The sequence below is a fragment of the Blennius ocellaris genome (assembly GCF_963422515.1).
Source record: "Blennius ocellaris genome assembly, chromosome: 17".
In the NCBI taxonomy this organism is placed as follows: Eukaryota; Metazoa; Chordata; class Actinopteri; order Blenniiformes; family Blenniidae; genus Blennius; species Blennius ocellaris.
Genome location: NC_137666.1, coordinates 232,340 through 245,583, shown reverse-complemented (window position 1 = coordinate 245,583; position 13,244 = coordinate 232,340). Strand labels below are relative to the sequence as shown.

At 51.2% G+C, this 13,244-nt stretch overlaps 2 protein-coding genes across 2 annotated transcripts; both read left to right on the top strand.

The window, feature by feature from the left end:
• The first annotated feature begins 1,973 nt into the window (after window positions 1–1,973).
• Window positions 1,974–9,345, top strand: traf3 (TNF receptor-associated factor 3). The gene is made up of 14 exons (XM_080512809.1): window positions 1,974–2,141; window positions 3,501–3,654; window positions 4,699–4,864; window positions 4,954–5,005; window positions 5,161–5,265; window positions 5,369–5,533; window positions 5,625–5,705; window positions 5,787–5,861; window positions 5,978–6,070; window positions 6,158–6,298; window positions 6,379–6,556; window positions 7,515–7,858; window positions 8,301–8,492; window positions 8,564–9,345. The coding sequence occupies exons 2-14, from the start codon at window positions 3,504–3,506 to the stop codon at window positions 8,597–8,599; spliced, it is 1,779 nt and encodes a 592-aa protein (XP_080368935.1). The 5' UTR covers window positions 1,974–2,141; window positions 3,501–3,503; the 3' UTR covers window positions 8,600–9,345.
• Window positions 9,346–10,540: 1,195 nt separating this feature from the next.
• ankrd9 (ankyrin repeat domain 9) lies at window positions 10,541–11,799 on the top strand. Its single transcript, XM_080512355.1, has one exon. It carries the CDS (start codon window positions 10,943–10,945, stop codon window positions 11,777–11,779), a length of 837 nt encoding a protein of 278 aa, XP_080368481.1. The 5' UTR covers window positions 10,541–10,942; the 3' UTR covers window positions 11,780–11,799.
• The last annotated feature ends 1,445 nt before the right edge of the window (window positions 11,800–13,244 follow it).

Sequence of the window (13,244 nt, the reverse complement as noted above, 5' to 3'; positions counted from 1 at the left end):
TTCCAGTGTAAAGTAGGACATTTGGTGTCGGTCGCTTGTTAACGACAGGAGAGAACTTGTTTAATGGGTTTTACACTTGTACATCATAAACCCGTGAGTCCAAATCCAGTCCTAAACATACACGTAAAGTCAGGTGTCGTCTCCAAACTGCCTGATTGAACTGATGTATCTGTGTCCGTCTCCGAGTTTGTTCTGAATTGTCCTGCGGTTTTGGAAACGGAACTGAAAGTCTCTTAATCTTGAAACCCGCCTGCATGAGACTCTGCGTCTCGTCCTTATCTAACCTTTTCGCGGGACTCACTTCAGAAGACGGTGGGAATTTTTGCACACGTACTGAATTAGCCAGGGATTTTAAATAGAACGTGTTGGACTGCGGGGAAACGGAGCAGCGCGGCAGTCTGACAGGTATCACACATAAAACAATCTCATTACGACTCCCATGTTTTATATCTTCATACGTTCTGTCACTTTAAGTTTAAAAGGTTTTTGAACCATTATTAATTTCTCCCATGTGTATTAATAAAGTAGGATTCTTTAGCTGTAGTGACTCGGCAATTTCCCACCGGACGTTTGTCTCATCTTATCTGAACAGAAACTAGTAAAGTACCTAAATCTCAGACCTTTACTTTCATTTTGAAACACTTTTTGTTTTGGACTGTGTGTGTTGGATTTTCCTCAAAAAGAACCTTCAGACTTTCATTTCGTCTTTTCTCTTGAACGTGTGAGTTGATTGTTTCTTTTTACAGTAAAGAGTAATAATAAGTAGATTAAAAAAAATAGGACAAAAAAAAGAACTATAAAGTATAATAAGTTCTAAGGGGAGCAAAATATACAGCAAGATGAAATACAAGGAAAATAAACTATGATGGGGGCAAAGTGTAGAATAAAGTACAATAAACGTACTATAGTAAAACATAATACCAGTGTTGGCAGTGCAGTAATAAGAGTTGTATTATATACAATATTGTATTGCTGGTATTTCTACAGGCTTGTTCGGCTGGACTGTGGTGAAACAGGCACGGTGGAGGTGGAGTGTGTATGGAGGGAAGAATACTAGATTAATACAACATTTAAATACACCTGTCATTAATCACACTTGGATTTAAGTACATATACATATATTTATACATGTGCAAGTACACTATTACCATTGCTGTTATTATTATAAATACACTATTACTATTGGTATTATTATTACTGATATATATATATTGTTGTTATTGTTATTTTATTGCTACCATATTGTTATTGTTATATTATTGCTACCATAATTAGTAGTACTATACACTAGTATTATACACTATTTCACACTGTTATTATCTGTATTATTGTTATTATTATTATATAATGCCTACTTCTAATGGCTCTGCCACTGCACCTTACTATTTATTTATCTTGCTTTTATCTCCTGCTTATTTCTAAGTGCCCATGTTCCGTTCTGTGTTTTACTTTATGTCTTATACCCAGATATTTTAATTTTTAAATTTTATTTCTATTCTATTGTATTTTATAATATTCCTATGTACCAGATTGCTGCAACAAGACAATTTCCCTTCGGGGATGAATAAAGTAAGTATCTCTCTATCTATCTATCTATCTAAATACATATATGTGTCATTAAATGCGTCGTCAATTCATTAAAAATACCAGTTGATTTTATGTATAAAAAACCAAAAAAACACAAACAAACATATCTATTTACGTCAGTATTGATATAATTATGTCATGGTGCTCACGTGGCTCCCGACGCCCCCTGCTGGCCGCCGCCGGTCCCTGCAGGCGCGCGGCCCCGCGGTGCTCACAGCGCCCCCTGTCGGCGCGGGTCTCTCCGGGCAGCTGGGGGATTTCCTGGGCGGAAGCAGCGGAGGGGGTTTCCAGCGCTTCAGCCCCGTCCTCCTGGATCTCTGAACCGGGACCCGCGACGGCGACACGACCAAGGGCAGAGCAGAACCAGCCTGAACCCCCCCACCCGGACCGCGGACCCCCCCCTCCCCCCCCCGGACCACGACCCCGGACCATGAGGAGCCCGGCTGAGGCCCGGACGCTCCGAGGCAGCGGCAGGTTGACGGTTTGAATCCCGGAGCGAGAGTCCGCGCCGAGGAGCCGCTGAGGAGGAGCCGTGGCCTGCGGAGGAGATTCATGTGAGTAAACATGAGGAGAGACACAATGGAGGAGATGCTACTGCTAGCTCCCTGTGTGTGTGTGTGTGACAGCTAACGGTCAGTTAGCACCCGCAGTGTGTGTGTATTTATAAGCTCACGACCAGTGAGTGTGTGTGTGTGTGTGTTCAAACTGATCATGTAATCGATAGTCAGAAAGAACTACAGCCAGACCAGACGAATTGAGCTCCGAGTAGATTTGATCCCTGGTGACCAATAGAGGAGAGTATTTAGTGATGTACAGGTGAAGTAATGCAGTATTTAGTGATGTACAGGTGAAGTAATGCAGTATTTAGTGATGTACAGGTGAAGTACTGCAGTATTTAGTGATGTACAGGTGAAGTACTGCAGTATTCAGTGATGTTCAGCAGTATTCAGTGATGTACAGGTGAAGTACTACAGTATTTAGTGATGTACAGGTGAAGTACTGCAGTATTCAGTGATGTACAGGTGAAGTACTACAGTATTCAGTGATGTTCAGCAGTATTTAGTGATGTACAGGTGAAGTACTGCAGTATTTAGTGATGTACAGGTGAAGTACTGCAGTATTCAGTGATGTACAGGTGAAGTACTACAGTATTTAGTGATGTACAGGTGAAGTACTGCAGTATTCAGTGATGTTCAGCAGTATTCAGTGATGTACAGGTGAAGTACTACAGTATTTAGTGATGTACAGGTGAAGTACTGCAGTATTCAGTGATGTACAGGTGAAGTACTACAGTATTCAGTGATGTTCAGCAGTATTTAGTGATGTACAGGTGAAGTACTGCAGTATTTAGTGATGTACAGGTGAAGTACTGCAGTATTCAGTGATGTTCAGCAGTATTCAGTGATGTACAGGTGAAGTACTACAGTATTCAGTGATGTACAGGTGAAGTATTGCAGTATTTAGTGATGTACAGGTGAAGTACTGCAGTATTTAGTGATGTACAGGTAAAGTACTACAGTATTCAGTGATGTACAGGTGAAGTACTGCAGTATTTAGTGATGTTCAGGTGAAGTACTGCAGTATTTAGTGATGTTCAGGTGAAGTACTGCAGTATTTAGTGATGTACAGGTAAAGTACTACAGTATTCAGTGATGTACAGGTGAAGTACTGCAGTATTTAGTGATGTTCAGGTGAAGTACTGCAGTATTTAGTGATGTACAGGTGAAGTACTGCAGTATTCAGTGATGTACAGGTGAAGTACTGCAGTATTCAGCTACAGGTGAAGTACCTCACACACAGGTGAGAACGTCACCTGTCCCAGGTGACTGAGGCCACGCCCCCTGCCCCAGGTGACTGAGGCCACGCCCCCTGCCCCAGGTGACTGAGGCCACGCCCCCTGTCTCTGTCCTCAGGTCATGTCAGCAGGGAGGAGTTCTGACGGCAGGGAGGTGCAGATTCCCCTCCAGCAGGTGGCGCCCTCCCTGGTCCCGCCCCTCTCTGCTGCCCCGCCCTCCCACCGCCCAGCCAATCCCTGGCCTTCGAGTGAGCCTCCCGCCACACCGCAAGGTAAACACCTGGAAGGACCGCCTCCTGGCTCCGCCTCTTCTCACCTGTCTCAGGTTGCTTGTGTGACAGCATTTCAAATGAAAACGCATCGTTTTGCATTTACATGGTAGAAATACTCAAAGTGATGTAGTTTTCATGTTTGGCCACTAGAGGGTGTTTGTTTTTGTAATGAACACGTAGAGAACAATAGTCTATAAACATTAACTCTGGTGACTGTCAAAATAAAAGTACCAAGTTGGATTGTTATCACGGTGACTGTCAAAATAAAAGTACCAAGTTGGATTTTTATCACGGTGACTGTCAAAATAAAAGTACCAAATTGGATTGTTATCACGGTGACTGTCAAAATAAAAGTACCAAATTGGATGGTTATCACGGTGACTGTCAAAATAAAAGTACCAAGTTGGATTGTTATTACGGTGACTGTCAAAATAAATCCACCCAGTTGGATTGTTATTATGGTGACTGTCAAAATAAAAGTACCAAGTTGGATTGTTATCACGGTGACTGTCAAAATAAAAGTACCAAATTGGATTGTTATTACGGTGACTGTGAAAATAAAAGTACCAAGTTGGATTTTTATCACGGTGACTGTCAAAATAAAAGTACCAAATTGGATTGTTATCACGATGACTGTCAAAATAAAAGTATCAAGTTGGATTGTTATAACGGAGACGGTCAAAATAAAAGTACCAAGTCCAGGAGAGTCGTGATGCCATGAGGAAACATTGTTCTGATGGTCTCTACTGAGCATGTGCAGAAGAACTAATTAGTACACATGTGCAGTAGCAGAGCCTTTTTCCCGTTTCCTTTGAGATGCAGCGTTTCCATGGAAACAAAGTTTTTTTGTTTTTTTTAATGTTCCAATTTTTCCCAGGAGACTCGAGTTGGAGCATTTTCGAAAAATTGTGCTCTCAGTAGCTCCTAGCGCCGTTGTCGTGCCAAAAAAAAAAAATTAACTGAACGCAAGCTTTGCCTTGTTTCCGTCCTTGTATGAACGCCATGTCTCCGTCGTGTCTCCGTCCCCCTGCCCCGCCCGTCCAGGCGTCCCCGCAGGCTTCCTGCCGCTTCATGGAGGATTCCGAGATCACTTCGTAGAAACTCCGGAGTCCAAGTACCGCTGCGAGGTGTGCAGGCTGGTCCTGTGTCAGCCCCGCCAGACGGAGTGTGGACACCGCTTCTGTCAGAGCTGCATCGGCGAAATCCTCAGGTGAGACGCGCGGTGCGAGACGCCGATGGCTCGTACCTGTCGGCTAACTTCCTGTCGGCTAACTTCCTGTCTGGTTTCCCCCCCTGCAGTCATCAGAACCCGGTGTGTCCGGCCGACATGGAGCCTCTGTTCAAAGACAAGGTGAGGTCACCGATCGTGGTGTCGGTTGGGGGGGGTGGTCAGTGTCATTAGCGGGGGGTTAGCAGCTGGTTACCGCCTGGTTAGTGGCTGGTGAGCAGCTGGGTCACGCCCGGTTAGCGGTTGACGGCCACCCTCTGACTCGGCTGTGGTTTCAGATCTTCAGAGACGTCTGCTGCCACCGGGAGATCATGGCGCTGAAGGTGCGCTGCCGCAGCGAAGCCAACGGCTGCCAGGAGCAGATGAGCCTGCAGCAGATTCCCGTGAGACACGCCTTCATTGGCCGTTACCGCGGGAATGGATCTGCCGTATCGCTTCCACGCCCATTGACGTCCCCCCCCCCCACCCCGCCCGTCTCGTCCGCAGGATCACCTGAACGTCTGTCCGTTCTACGAGGTGCCGTGTCCGCTGGGGAAGTGCAAAGAGCGAATGATGAGGAAGGAGATCCCCGACCACCTGAGCTGGAAATGCAAACACCGGGAGACCACCTGCGAGTTCTGCTCCTCCAAGATGCCGCTGACCGACCTGCAGGTAACCAGTTGGGACGCCGCGGGACGGCGGGACGGCCGCGGGGACGAGTGGGGTCGAGAGTTCAGTGTCTTGACCTTGTGACCGTTCGCAGAAACACAAAGAGACGGTGTGTCCGGCGTTCCCGGTGTCCTGCCCCAACCACTGCTCCCTGTCGTCCCTGCCCCGGAGCGAGGTACTGGCCAGCCGGGTTCCGTCCTCTGTCCTCTGTCGTCTGTCCTCTGTCGTCCTGACTCGTCTCCTCTTGTGCTTCAAGCTCTGCAGCCACCAGCACGACTGTCCCAAAGCCCACGTCAGCTGCCACTTCGTCCGCTATGGATGCACCTTCAAGGTAAAACCCGACTTCCTGTAGTGTGTGTACTTCCTGTAGTGTGTGTACTTCCTGTACAGTGTGTACTTCCTGTACAGTGTGTACTTCATGCACTGTGCTTGGTGTTGAACTCTCAGGGTTTGAACCAGGACCTCCGGCAGCACGAGTCCACTTTCGCGTCGGAACACCTGAGGATGATGGCCAACCGAAACTGCTCGTTGGAGAACAAGGTGACCGGCGGCGCCGCCCCTGGTGACGGTAACCATACCAACGGGCAACCAGGCAACCGAGACGCTCACCCGGGTAATGTCCCGCAGGTGGAGGAGTTGAAAGGTGAGCTGACGGAGCGGTACAAGGTGCTCCCGGCGCTCAGCAGCCGGCTGTCGGAGCTGGAGGGCCAGACGGAGGAGCTGCGGGAGAAGAACCGGCAGACGGAGCAGAAGGTGTTGGCCATGCAGGTAGGAAGGACGTCCCAGCATGCATTGCTCCCCGACCGCCACCACGTCTGAGCGTCTGACCCGATCGGTTTTCCCCTCAGAAATTGATGAGCTCCCACTCGGAGAAGCTGCTGGACCTGGAGCTGGAGCTCCGGACGCTGCGTCCGCTCCGGGAGGACGTGGAGAACCTGCGGGGAACCCTGGAGAACGTCCGCACCCGCCTCAGCGCCCTGGAGCAGGGGGGCCGCAGCGGCACCGGCTCCACCACGCAAACCCTGAGTGAGCAGCCACACAACGGCCTGCAGCGGCTAGTGGGGGGGGGACTAGTTAGAGGTCAGGGGACTAGTTACTGATGTTAGAGTGCTGGTTAAAGAGGTCGGAGGGACTAGTGAAAGAAGTCGGGATTAGTCTCAGAGGTCAGGTGACTAGTTAAGATGCTCCGAGGACAGGGATTAGTTACTTAGATCAGGAGACTAGTTAAGGTGCTCAGAGGACAGGGATTAGTTACTTAGATCAGGAGACTAGTTAAGGTGCTCAGAGGACAGGGATTAGTTACTTAGATCAGGAGACTAGTTAAGGTGCTCAGAGGACAGGGATTAGTTACTTAGATCAGGAGACTAGTTAAGGTGCTCAGAGGACAGGGATTAGTTACTTAGATCAGGAGACTAGTTAAGGTGCTCAGAGGACAGGGATTAGTTACTTAGATCAGGAGACTAGTTAAGGTGCTCTGAGGACAGGGATTAGTTACTTAGATCAGGAGACTAGTTAAGGTGCTCAGAGGACAGGGATTAGTTACTTAGATCAGGAGACTAGTTAAGGTGCTCAGAGGACAGAGATTAGTTACTTAGATCAGGAGACTAGTTAAGGTGCTCAGAGGACAGGGACTAGTTACTTAGATCAGGAGACTAGTTAAGGTGCTCAGAGGACAGGGATTAGTTACTTAGATCAGGAGACTAGTTAAGGTGCTCAGAGGACAGGGATTAGTTACTTAGATCAGGAGACTAGTTAAGGTGCCCAGAGGACAGGGATTAGTTACTTAGATCAGGAGACTAGTTAGATAAATAGTAAAAGTGAAGTACTAGTTTCAGAAGCGGAGCACTACTAGAAAGACAAGAGGACCAGATGTTAAATCGAGACTATAGAACACGAGAACTAGTTTTTAAAAGTAGCGGACCAGTTGGCGAGGTCGACCAGTAACCCGTTCCGTTTGCCTTGCCACGCCTCGCCTTGCCCGCAGCCTCGCTGGAGACGCAGCTGAATCGCCATGACGACATGCTGAGCGTCCACGAGATCCGTCTGGCCGACATGGACCTGCGGTTCCAGGTCCTGGAGACGGCGAGCTACAACGGCACCCTGATCTGGAAGATCCGCGACTACAAGCGGCGGAAACAGGAGGCGGCGGCGGCCAAGACGCTGTCGCTGTACTCGCAGCCGTTCTACACCGGCTACTTCGGCTATAAGATGTGCGCCCGCGTCTACCTGAACGGAGACGGCATGGGCAAGGGCACGCACCTGTCGCTCTTCTTCGTGGTGATGAGGGGCGAGTACGACGCCCTGCTGCCCTGGCCCTTCAAGCAGAAGGTACCGATTGCGGCGCGACTCAACCGTTGTTGACGGGAAGTTGCGTTGGCGCTTCACCGGGGGAACTTAACCTAGCAACACACTGTCTAGTATTACCGATGCTGCAGGACTAGTGAGTGGGACCAGATGAAGGTTTTCAGTTTCCTTCGTCACTAATCTAAACTGTTCCTAGCTAACTGTTGGATGACACTGCCACTTGTTGGTCACCTGGTTAACCAGATTCTGACTGGTTGATTATCTGGTCAATCCTCTGCCCTGATTGGTTTCCGAGACATCCACTAGCTTACCAGTTGGTTGTCTGGTTAGCCAGCTGGGGATTGGTCAGTAATCTGGTCAACCAGTTGACGATTTGCCAGTAATCTGGTCAACCAGCTGCGGATTGGTCAGTTATTTGGTCAGCTTGCCGCTGCTTGGTTGGTTACCTGGTGACCCGTCCCCTCAGGTGACCTTGATGCTGATGGACCAGGGTCCGTCCAGGAAGCACCTGGCCGACGCCTTCAAGCCCGACCCGAACAGCAGCAGTTTCCGGCGGCCGGCGGCGGAGATGAACATCGCGTCGGGCTGTCCCCTCTTCGTGTCCCAGAGCGTCCTGGAGACGGGCAGCTACATCAAAGACGACACCATCTTCATCAAGGTGAGGAAGACTCCTCTGGCCCGAGGCCGCCGGCCCTTCGCACGGCTAACGCCGTGTGCCCTTTTTGACAGGTCACCGTGGATACGTCCGACCTTCCCGATCCCTGACCCTCTCACCGCCGACCTCGCTGGGCCACGTCCAGCAGCGCAAAGGATGATGGGAAAAGCCCGTCCGGCTGAGAGCGCCACCAGCAGGACAGAGGAAGAGATGGGGGGAAGCAGCCAATCGGAGCAGACTCTGGAGGCCCGGCGCCCAGCGCCTCTCCCGATTGGCTTGCCGGACTCCCCGCGTGCGCTTTGTGGGGGTGAATCTTCGTTGCCATGGCGACACCGCCGAGATTCAACATGGCCGCCGCCGCAGTGAGGACGTCGTAGCTGCTCTTTACTGATGCCGTGCATCCCTTTTCGCCAAGGCGTGCCGGGAAACCTACTGCAGCCACGGAGGAGCCACGAAAAACCCCGAAGAGATCGAAGACGGACCGATCGGGAGAAACCGGATCGAAGGGTCGGAACCGGGGAGAGAAGCGGTGGTGCGTCAGGAGAAGTTGGACCCATGAAGAGCCACACTTAACGACTTCCTCCCGCTGGTTTGGACGCTAGCCAGGTTCCACGAGACGAGAGTGTCCAGGAAGACCTGGAGTCGTCCACCAGCCGCCGTCTTGGTTCCAGACTCTTTCGGTCGGAATCCCTCCGACCTGTTGGGAGTTCGTCGGAGGCTCCTGCGTGGCTGCAGCGGTTTCCCCGCGTCTCGGACTTCGTTCGACCTGTTTTTGCACAGTTTTGTTTTTTGAAGTGTGAAAATAAAAAAAATAAACTTTTTATTTATTTTCTTTGACTAAAAGTTTGAGAAATTACCGAAGTGTCGTGTTTTTTATTCACCTGACAGACGGACGGTACGAAATGACCCTCCGATCTCCTTTAAACCCCTGGAGGACGTCACGGGGTTAAGGAAAGGTGTTAAGGAAAGGTGTTAGGAGGCTTCCTAAAGGGGTTAAGGAAAGGTGTTGGGGGGGGGGGCTTCCTAAAGGAGTTAGGAAAGGTGTTAGGAGGCTTCCTAAAGGGGTTAAGGAAAGGTGTTTAGGAAAGGTGTTAAGAGGCTTCCTAAAGGAGTTAGGAAAGGTGTTAGGAGGCTTCCTAAAGGGGTTAGGAAAGGTGTTAGGAGGCTTCCTAAAGGGGTTAAGAAAAGGTGTTGGGGGGGCTTCCTAAAGGAGTTAGGAAAGGTGTTGGGGGGGGCTTCCTAAAGGGGTTAAGGAAAGGTGTTGGGGGGGCTTCCTAAAGGGGTTAAGGAAAGGTGTTGAGGGGCTTCCTAAAGGAGTTAGGAAAGGTGTTGGGGGGCTTCCTAAAGGGGTTAAGGAAAGGTGTTGAGGGGCTTCCTAAAGGGGTTAGGAAGCTTCCTAAAGGGGTTAAGGAAAGGTGTTGGGGGGCTTCCTAAAGGAGTTAGGAAAGGTGTTAGGAGGCTTCCTAAAGGGGTTAAGGGAAGGTGTTAGGAGGCTTCCTAAAGGAGTTAGGAAAGGTGTTAGGAGGCTTCCTAAAGGGGTTAAGGAAAGGTGAGATCAAAGGATCAAAGGAGACCAACTAGTCATGTGAATGCCACAAAGCCATGCTATAGTTATCTGCATTATCTTCCAGACGTGACTCTACTTCGTCTCTTGCTGCCGTCTGACCTTTGACCTTTTCCTGAGAACTCGATTTGGAACAGTTGCTAGGAATGACCAGCAGGAGGCAGTCTTTTCCCACTGCTGTGACAGGCTCCTCCGTACGGCAGAGCAAGGCCACGGTAACACAATGTAGAGTAAATTGTGTTGTTTTTTTTACAGTGCAGGACTTCACAGTACTGCAGTAAACAAAGTACTGAGTAGTACCTGACAAGTATTCCTCTTTATTCAAACGTTTCTACGGAGTTCTACTGTTGTTTACTTGTCCTCATTAGAAGACGTCAGCAGACCGAGGCCACTATGTTCAGTATGTGAGACACTTGAGCCTCCCACTAGACCCCCCCCCCCCACTACACCCCCCGCCACACACACACAAACATACACAGACACACAGCTGATGGGGGCGGAGCGTTCAGGGTCTATAAAAGTCTGGAGGATCAGAAGACGGAGGTTTGACGGACGTTGCTTTTCAGGACGGGTCCCTCCAGAGTCTGAGGAAAAACAAAACATCCGTCTGTGGCGTTCAGGAGGACGTCCAGTGTCCAGAGGCGTCTCGGTGTCTTCAGGGTCATCGAGCGTCTTCGGGGACACACCGAGTGTCTTCAGACGTCTTGAGGAGTCGTCAGTCGTCTCCGGGTGTCTCCAGTCGTCTCCGGGGGACCTTGGGGCTCTCCAGTCGTCTCCGGGTGTCTCCAATCGTCTCCGGGGGACCTTGGGGCTCTTGAGGCTCTTCAGTCGTCTCTAGTTGTCTCCGGGGGATCTTCGGGCTCTCCGGGTGTCTCCAGTCGTCCCTGCGATGCCGTGGCTGGTCTCCTCTCAGCTGGACTGCGTGTCCTCGTCCCCGTCCCAGCGCGAGTGCGAGCGCACGGCGTTCTCCTTCTACTGCGCGGTGCGGGAGCAGCTGCCGGCGTGGCTGCTGGAGGACATGCGCGGCATGGAGGTGTTCTGCTGGGAGGACGGACGTCCCCGCGCCTTCCTGCCGTCCGAGGCGCTGCTGTACGCGCTGGTGCACAACCACCAGGACTACGCCCGCTACCTGCTGGACCGCTACTCGCTCGCCGTCCTCAAGGCGCCGCGCTGCAGCTTCTGCTGCTGCCGCGGCAGCGGGGCGCCGCACCTCAAGATGGCGGTGCGCTACGACCGCGTGGCGGTCCTGGCCATGATGCTGGCCGCCGTGAAGGACGGCGACCCGCACGGCGAGTACCTGGACGACGGCGGCGGCTGCGCGCACGTGGCCGACGCGGGGAAGACGGCGGTGCAGCTAGCGGTGGAGCTGTCGCGGCCCGACTGCCTGCTGCTGCTGCTGGCCCACGGCGCCGCGCCGGACGGCCTGGACGCCGCGCTGCAGCGGCTGGCGTCCTGCGAGGCGTCGGAGCGGCGCCAGGCCCAGCGCTGCCTCGACGCGCTGCTGCTCTTCCTGCCCGGGACGACGCCGCCGTCGTCGCCGCTGCCGCGCCGCCTGCTGGACGAGCCGCCGCGGTGGCGCCGCCTGCTGGGCGACGAGGTGTTCCGCTGGCTGTGCGGCCTGGCCCCGCCCCCTCTGCTGCTGCAGGCGCTGCGGTGCCTGGCCCGGGCCGGCCCGGACCGCATCAGCTCCCTGCCGGCCTTCCTGCGGCCCCACGGCTGGCACTGACGCCGGGGAACCTGTAAATAAGCTGTAAATAAACTCAACGGACCAATCGGGGAGCGGCGCGGCCGGAAGTGGGCGGAGCCCCGCAGAGCCAATCGACATGTAAATAAAAGGACAGATTAAGAGGACAATCATGCTGTGATGAGTGACGACGGTCAGTTTCTACCTCATTGCTTCGCCTTAGAATTCTGGAATAAACAATTAAAATGTGACGCTGTTTGTTTCCACTGTTTGTAAACAAACGACCAGAAGTAAATACACACAGATGGTCAGACGACTGGTTTTAAATACCTGCACATCGTGCTTCTCGGGTGTTTCTGTGTCTCCACGGTTTTCCATCCAGCAAAACAACAGGGTGAGTGGTTAGCGGTTAGCGGTTAGCGGTTAGCTCGCCCCCTGCTGGGCCACAAGGGGAACTACATCAAAACGTCCAGAGATTTAAAAACACGCAGATCAACAAGCCGAAAGCTCCTTCAGTGTTTAAACTTGTTTATTGAGTTAACGGACGAAACGACAAGTGAGTTCACACCCGAATCCACGCTTTTCCCCGTTTCCATGGCAACAGCAACCAAAACATTTAAAAAGCAGCATTCTCAAGTGTTCAGGTTCCATCTCAGTCCGTCGGAAGCTACCGGTCCTCCTCGCCAAGGTCCACAATTCATTTGTTTTTTAAATAGTTTTTTTTTTTGTACAGTTTCCAGGGAGGGGCTTCGGTTAGTAACCATGGCGACCGGGGTTAGAAAGACAAGCGGGGGGGTCGCTCCCGACGGGAGAAGCAGCAACACGGAGCAGCCGGAACAAACACTGGTCTCTGGTTCCAACCGGGCCGGTTCCGTCGCTCTGATTGGTCGAAGCGACACGTTGTGGGTCAGAACTAGTCTCAACCAGTTGAACCCAGTTGGAACCAAACTAACCAGTGGTGTAAAATGCCCGTTCGTTTTTCTATTGAACTAGTTTTTAAATCCCACGGCAGAACGTGACTCTGGACCGGAACTCATGAGGGTTCACGTGTTTGTTAAAGCAGTTAGAACCAGTTAGAACCAGCGAGAACCAGCTAGAACCAGTTACAACCAGTTAGAACCAGCTAGAACCAGTTAGATCCAGTTAGAACCAGCTAGAACCAGTTAGAACCAGCTACAACCAGCTAGAACCAGTTAGAACCAGTTACATCCAGCTAGAACCAGTTACAACCATCCAGGACCAGGTAGAACCAGTTAGAACCAGCTAGAACCAGTTAGAACCAGCTAGAACCAGTTAGATCCAGTTAGAACCAGCTAGAACCAGTTACATCCAGCTAGAACCAGTTAGATCCAGTTAGAACCAGCTAGAACCAGTTACATCCAGCTAGAACCAGTTACATCCAGCTAGAACCAGTTACAACCATCCAGGACCAGTTAGAACCAGTTAGAACCAGTTACAACCATCCAGGACCAGGTAGAACCAGTTAGAACCAGGTAGAACCAGTTAG

Bases quoted from the DNA above. Each gene is read 5' to 3' on its own strand.
- traf3 (XM_080512809.1), top strand. From the start codon at position 3,504: ATGTCAGCAGGGAGGAGTTCTGACGGCAGGGAGGTGCAGATTCCCCTC. The intron at 6,299-6,378 runs GTAGGAAGGACG...TTTTCCCCTCAG, and splicing joins AGAAGGTGTTGGCCATGCAG to AAATTGATGAGCTCCCACTC. The intron at 8,493-8,563 runs GTGAGGAAGACT...CCTTTTTGACAG, and splicing joins ACGACACCATCTTCATCAAG to GTCACCGTGGATACGTCCGA.
- ankrd9 (XM_080512355.1), top strand. From the start codon at position 10,943: ATGCCGTGGCTGGTCTCCTCTCAGCTGGACTGCGTGTCCTCGTCCCCG.